Raw genomic sequence first — 6,976 nt, 5'->3', positions numbered from 1 at the left:
TCTCTCTCTCTCTCTCTCTCTCTCTCTCTCTCTCTCTCTCTCTCTCTTTCTCTCGACCAGAATTCTCTAATGTCTGTATATTCTGAAAGATGTGTTCACAATATAAAGATTGAAGTCCCACTTAGCGTCTCTAAATAGTAGAAAACGTAGAAAACGCGTAAAATAAATCTACAAGTCCTAAAGGATTTCTCGGAAAAGTTAACAGGTTAAAAAGAATCAAAATTTCGACCCATGAGAATCATCCACCGACAAACTTATGCAATAATAATATAATTAATAATATAATTAGGAATAATAAATAATAATTAATAATAATAATCTAAAGTATATAATAAAATGAAAAAATAATTATTAATATTAATTATTTATATATATATATATTATATTATATATATTAATTATTAATTATTAGGGGCAAGTCCGATAATAATTCTCAATTTTGACAATTTTGTAAGTTCCCAGCGTTATTGTGTCCAAACCGTTTTGCAACACATTACAAGGAAAGAAAGTTTGATCGGATGAACCAATTTCTGGTGAAATATGAACGATTCGGAAATCCCGGCTGAAGTTACCAAGTTTTATTCGCAATTATCAAGATATCTCGTTAACTTCAACAGAGTTTTAGTCATTTTAATCGGAACTCCTGAATCGTTCATACTTCAGTTGATTCATCCAACCAAATTTTTTTTCTATGTATATCGGACACACCTCGTTCAGAAGTAAATTCGTAAAACTTCCTTTTGATTCTCAGCTGCATCTTTTGTAATTAAATTGAATTCAATTAAATTTCTTGTTACATTTGTCAACATGTGGTTGTTATGTAATTTATTGTACCAAAAATAAATTTTTTTTTCCCGTGAATAGAGATGAAAAAATTTTCCTATCATTTTGCGGCACTACAGATTTAATGTTACGCGCGAGATAACAGAGCACGCTACTTCGAGATAAATTACCGAACTAATGACGACATTGTCTCGCATTCGGCTTCTATTTTCACAAAGAAACCACCACAGTTAAAAGACTACCGTAATCGTCTCTTTTCCTTAATATATATTCAAAAGAAGCGGACGCCGCGTGTACCTTCATTATAGTAGTAAAATAATACAGGATGTGTGTGTGTGTGTGTGTATGTGTGTGTGTGTAAGGACCCGAAACGCGCGCTTCTATGTAATGGGCGAAACTGAATTTCAGTTTCGCGGCTATATATACAGCAATATACGTATTTACCTATTTTGCAAGCGCAGTTCTATCTTGGAATCGTACTGTATTCGGTTGAATAATATTGACAACGTTAAAGATAAACACAACAATTATTGCATATGGCGCTCGCGTTTCGAGGGGAAGCTGCGCGCGTAGAGTTGCAAATCATAGGTTCGCGTTTTACGGCGATTTCGGCAAGGAGTATTGCACGAAATTAAACGTGGTGAGAGCTTTTAATAAAAATTCCCCGGCTCTCGTTGCGCTCGTGCTGCACGCGAGACGTGTATACTCGTCGTAATTTCCTCATTTATTCGAATAAAGCATCCACAGAGCTATCGAGCCGGCGGGAGGAGCAAGGCCGCGTGATAGAAGATTAATTATAAATTCTCCGCGCTTAGTCGGTCGTTGTTTCGCGTAAGGGAAACGGGAATACTCCCCCGCTCGTCGCCGGACTGACGTTTCCACTTCTCTCAAATTGCGGAGAAGATTTCCTGTGGTTTTATTTGCCGCGCTTCGTTCTTTTTTTCTGTTCCGCTTTTTTCTTCTCCTTCTTGTTCTTTTTAATTAAGCGTAGATCGAACGGTTGGCCAAACAAGGACGATACGAAACGGAGGCGCGGTCATTAAATTGCAGTTTTTAATTAGAGTTCTTGCCTCTTATTGGATGCGCTGCTTTAGGCGATTGGTCCGCGAATACTTTTATAAGCCACGCGCTTTAGTTTTGGATAAAAAGAATTGAGATAATGCCCGGCCTCGATTCTATCGCGCGCATGTGATCTTCTAAACTGCGAAGGTTCCGATATCATGTCGCTAAGTATTATATAATAGCAGTGCCGACAAAGGCATGTTTGAATATATCAACATTGTTAGGAACATTTCCGCGTACATTATTTTATTCGCAATATCAGGTGTGAATCCTTATTTGCGCGTTGAGGGATGACACGAAAATGTTTGTTATTTCAGTGAAGTCAAAATACTACTGGACAAACAGTCAACGGATCTAAAATAAGCAAAACTACATGTCCCAGTTCAACAATATATGTCAATCAAATCATGGTAAAATTGGACGTCACGGTAGATAAGCCGGTACCAGTTTTTACGTTCTACTCGATGTAAAAACGAGGGCGCCGTTTAATATATACTATCCGCGCTCCCTCTGCGTTGCAGACTTAACGTATCATTGTGCGAAATGGAGAGATGAGTTGGCTGTAGTTATGAAAGAATAATCCAAACCACATAAAATACATTTCGAGAAGAGTGAAGACGAAAATTTGAACATGATTTAAAAAATATAAACTAACATTCCTATTGCAATAGTTCAAGAAGTCAAGCATAGTCAATATTCTTCTCTTTAAGAATATACATTGACAAGCTTAACTCGTAAAAAAATTGACTTTAAAAACCTTTAAAAACTTAATAAAAAGAGATGACATAACTAGAAAAAAATAAAAACTGTTTTTCAGTTAATTTTAGACGTCCATAAGGCTTGGATATTTTTTGCATAATTATGCATTTTCTTGCATAACTATGGTTAATTATCGTATAACAAAAAGATACGAAGGTTTCCCTCGAGAAGAATTTAGAATTAATACGGTTAGAAATTATATAAATTTAAAATTTCTTTCGTTTTAACAGCGAATTCTTGTTTCCAAAATTGCGGCGATTTTGCGGAGAAACGTCTCGCCATCGACATTAATTTCCTACGTCTGTAACAGGTCGGACCAGTGTTTTGAAAAAAATCACAAATCCGCCGCAACGAATGGGCAGTAGAAGCTCCTTTAGCGATCGTGTCTTTTATCAAGGGTAGACATGTTTATACTTATCTAAAATCCCTCCGGCGGCCCAAGAGGGTAGTCGAGACCCGCACGTACAATACAGCGCGTGAAATTTATACCTCTGATATCGAATACGAGGCCGGCGCAATAAAGGAACATTACTGAGATCTGGCCCAACAGTCAAAAGTCGAATGGTTGAATTACGACATCGCGATAAATCCCACTCCGCCGTTGAAATAGCGATTCACGACTCGTATTCGTTAGTTCATAGCGGAGGAGGGCTATCCGCTTTTCTTCCCATTTTCGAAGCAGGCCTCGTTTCGGCCACTTTGAACTCGCGAGCTTGCGAATACCTACTTTGAAGTAGCTGCCTACGTTTGTGCATACACGAAGAGATGCCCCAGACATCGGAAATCAATGTCATATTACACGAGATATCAATTTTGGAAAGTCCATATTTGGATTGTTCCATTATTATTCACGACGTCGTAATGAAACTTTATTTGCATATTCACTCATGTCCCTAAACGATCTATAAAAAATCGCAAAGAATCATACATTAATCACGATTATGTGCAATTGTTGAAAATTTTTGGAGCAACATATACTCGATATCCTGCATTTTCCTCTCGAGCGAGAAGCATCTCCGGTAAAATCCATAGTATTTGAAGTATCTTGCAGCGTCTCAAAGATAGCGCAATATTTTGTGCTTGACCGTACACATATGTCGTGCATGCAAGATTTACACGCATATACAGTGTGTCTGATGTACGTCTTTCTTTGTTCAATTTCACGAGTTCTATCTGTGCGAATCGCATCAGACACCCTGTATAACTATATGGCGCAAAGCGTGAAATACGTGATCCTTCACGAGGAGACTATAGCTCCGCAATTCTACGAGAACGGTCCGACAGAACGATTGAACAGCGGGAGGGGACAGTAGGGAGAGAGGGTGTACGTGTTGTATGTGTGTGCGGATCGCCACTGTGGCTTATCCACTTTGATAGTGCGGCATGCAACGGAAAATCTCACCGGGTGTCTGAACTGCGGAAGAATATACGCGAGAATCTTTCGCGATCTCGCGGTTAGCGAAACAAGTATTTTTATTGCAAATAAAATCGCCGCGCTTCGCTTTCGGCCACGATTCTCTCTCGCGCGGGAAGTTAGACAAGAGAAATTGGCGGGTAGTGTGGGAAGCCTATAAAATCCGGACGGAGTTTCCCAAGTGTTCTTCGAAAAAAGAAGACCACGGGCGCGAACGAGTGTATCGCATGACAAAAATCCGTGGGAAAAGCAAAATTCCAAATGCGACAAGTTAAACTCAATTGTCGCAATATGTGTGCCGAATGTTCTTTGTATGTGTCGAGGTATAAGCACTCCCGCCGCGGTACTTCCCGCTAATATACTTTGCCAGTTGCGCCGCCAGTAGGCACCGTCGAGGGCAAAGAAAACTAATTTTCGGATTTCGCATTACTTCGCGATTGAGGTACGTCTCTCGCGAGCACGTAGCAGCTCACAGACGTTTGCCAATTTTGACAAGTTAATACATTTTATACTTTCGTATTTCGTGATATCTTCTGTAGGACGCATCTTCTGTGTGTGTTTAGCGCGGCATACTTGAAGTATGATAAGAGCCGCTGTCCGAATTTTCGAGAGCGAGCCTTCCTGATGAATCTAGATTCGCGTTAGTGAGTGAAGGAAGCTGAAGTTAAAACTTTACGACGGCCAAGATATTTCGTTCGAAAGTAGTAGGGGGTTAGTTGATTACCGAGATAAGTTGGCAAAACTATTTACTTCTAGTATTTTCTAACAAGTTACAAAATTAAGCAAGTAAGATTTTTAAACATGTCAAAGATGGCTTTAAAGTCCCTGCTTGTTTGATTCTGAAACCTGTTAAAGAATAGAAATAATTAAATTTATTTTTGCCAAATAGCTCCGATCTTCCCTATATCTCGGCCAACCCTTTGGTAAAGCCGAGTTCCATGATAATTCGCGCTATACATCTACCTTTTAAGTGTAAAGCTACTCATTATCTCTACTGGATGTTATTAACACGCGCCGAAGGGTATTCGATTTTATGAGCTGTCCATAACAGATTCAGCGGCCTTTGTGGATGTTCTCGTTCAAGATCATTGCGTGTTCGTTTGTTCGCGAATTCAAGCGGCCTTATTAAGCATCTCTTTCGCGGCGGCATTAATGCCGGACGAGTGTTTGGCTTCAACGAGATTGAACCCGCAGAGAAACTCGAGCACCGTGCTCATCATTAGATCATACCAGATATCATTAAAGCGCGAGTCCCTTTTCACAAAATACGAATCCCCCGCACGAGAGCCTATTCGAGAGAATCGCCCTGATTTATTCTCCGCGACTATCTTGCATACACAGATAATGTAATTCGCGATTCGCAAAAAGCTCACGGTTTACCGACGCGATAGCGATCGCGCACAGACAAATGCTCTTTGCCGAATTGGCATGCGAAATTATATATGGGTGGCTTTATCGACGGACACACTTGTCGAATGCGTCGATTCGATACGTAAGCGAATACGATCGCGATTCTGATCGAAAATTACATTTCTGATGAAATCATGTAACCAAATGTAAAAAGCGGTGTGAATAGGTGTGATTAAAATAAATTTGTTTCTCTTTTTGTATAGCCAATACAAGCCAGTACGCGCATTACGTTTTTAATACTTTGGACCAGGATCACAGCGGGCTTCTCAGCTTCGAGGTAAGCGCACCACATTTTAATGAAACTTCACGGTCATCATCGCGCTTCATACGATATCTCGCGCACGCTCTTGGTTTCGTAATGCACAATGGCATTTGAGTCCCGTCGCTGCATAGTTCGCCTTTTTCATTGTCCCTGGCGTTGTTTGCGCTTAGCATATTGCTTTGAAAATATCAGCATGCATAAAATCGCTGGCAATATCACGCTCTATATTTAACTCCTCGGGTCAATTCGATGCAGATTAATATTGTAGCGTCACGACAGACAAGATGCGCCGCAATGCATCGTGAGATGGATACGTCACGAGAATTCGTCGAGTAATGTCGTTCACGGTTTCAGGTGTTTTTCTCAATTTTTTGGAAAATTTCCTTCCGTACAGAATCCTCTCCAATAAATTCATCGGTTTTGCCAGTCTTGTTCATCAATATTCATAACATGTGTATTGAACTTTCTCTCCCCATCTCCATGTTGTTTGGAAAGCACAGAAAAAACCTGGGGAAACATCTTTTGCAGCCGTGATAGCATTCGCAGTGAGAGCGGCTGAATTATATAGTAACTGCTTAATCACGTTCTCCGTATAGTGTGGTCGGCCATAATTAGCGGACTAAATATGTAATTAAACAAAGCGGTTGGAAATGAGCAGCGAAATTAACACCTAATTCTAACGCGCCTGAGTACTGCTGGCTTCAAATGGAATGGAAGAAGAGCGTGTTGTATATGTGGACTATAAATTTCGTGATTTACACGTAGCACCGTAAAACGCAGTGCACGTCGTTTTGGCGAGATTCATATCTCATTATATTACACGATTCAACGGCGTTCAATATATTTTTGTGGAATTAAATTCTGTTAGCTCGCTTATCATTGGTACTCGCGGATAACGCGCGTGATATTCTAAGCAAAGCATGTATCGCGGACTCTCTCAACTAATTAGACGTTATACGGACAGTCAGCATAGTGGATTTAACCAAGTTTGCCAAGTTTGACAGTTCGATCAATCGCCAAAATTCGATTCGAGCGGCAAAGTCAATTTGTGGACGAGCACGACGCCATCCGCACGATAGATATCGTGCTTCTGAAGAATAAAGTGGGACGACGGGGCAGAAGTCGTCAGGGGATAATTACCGGTTGTCTTCCAAGGTGCCAAATGGAATCGCACTTCTGTATAATCATCATCATTATGCCGCTATCGAGACGTCATTAAATTCTCTCTCTCTCTCTCTCTCTCTCTCTCTCTCTCTCTCTCTCTCTCTCTCTCTCTCTCTCTCTCT

General features: G+C 40.3%; 1 protein-coding gene across 3 annotated transcripts in view; it reads left to right on the top strand.

Annotated features, from left to right (window-relative positions):
* Positions 1-6,976, top strand: part of LOC116844668 (Kv channel-interacting protein 4-like) — a 159,488-nt gene that overhangs the window by 126,912 nt on the left and 25,600 nt on the right. For all 3 annotated transcript variants that reach the window (XM_032816528.1, XM_032816527.1, XM_032816529.1), the window contains one exon: positions 5,632-5,705. In XM_032816528.1, the coding sequence (XP_032672419.1) occupies positions 5,632-5,705 (74 nt within the window). The remainder of the gene's footprint in view (positions 1-5,631; positions 5,706-6,976) is intronic.

This window comes from Odontomachus brunneus, unplaced genomic scaffold, assembly GCF_010583005.1.
Source record: "Odontomachus brunneus isolate Ranch 3 - 2012 unplaced genomic scaffold, Obru_v1 Obru_scaffold_044, whole genome shotgun sequence".
NCBI classification, from domain to species: domain Eukaryota; kingdom Metazoa; phylum Arthropoda; class Insecta; order Hymenoptera; family Formicidae; genus Odontomachus; species Odontomachus brunneus.
This window is presented reverse-complemented; position numbering and strand designations above follow the sequence as displayed.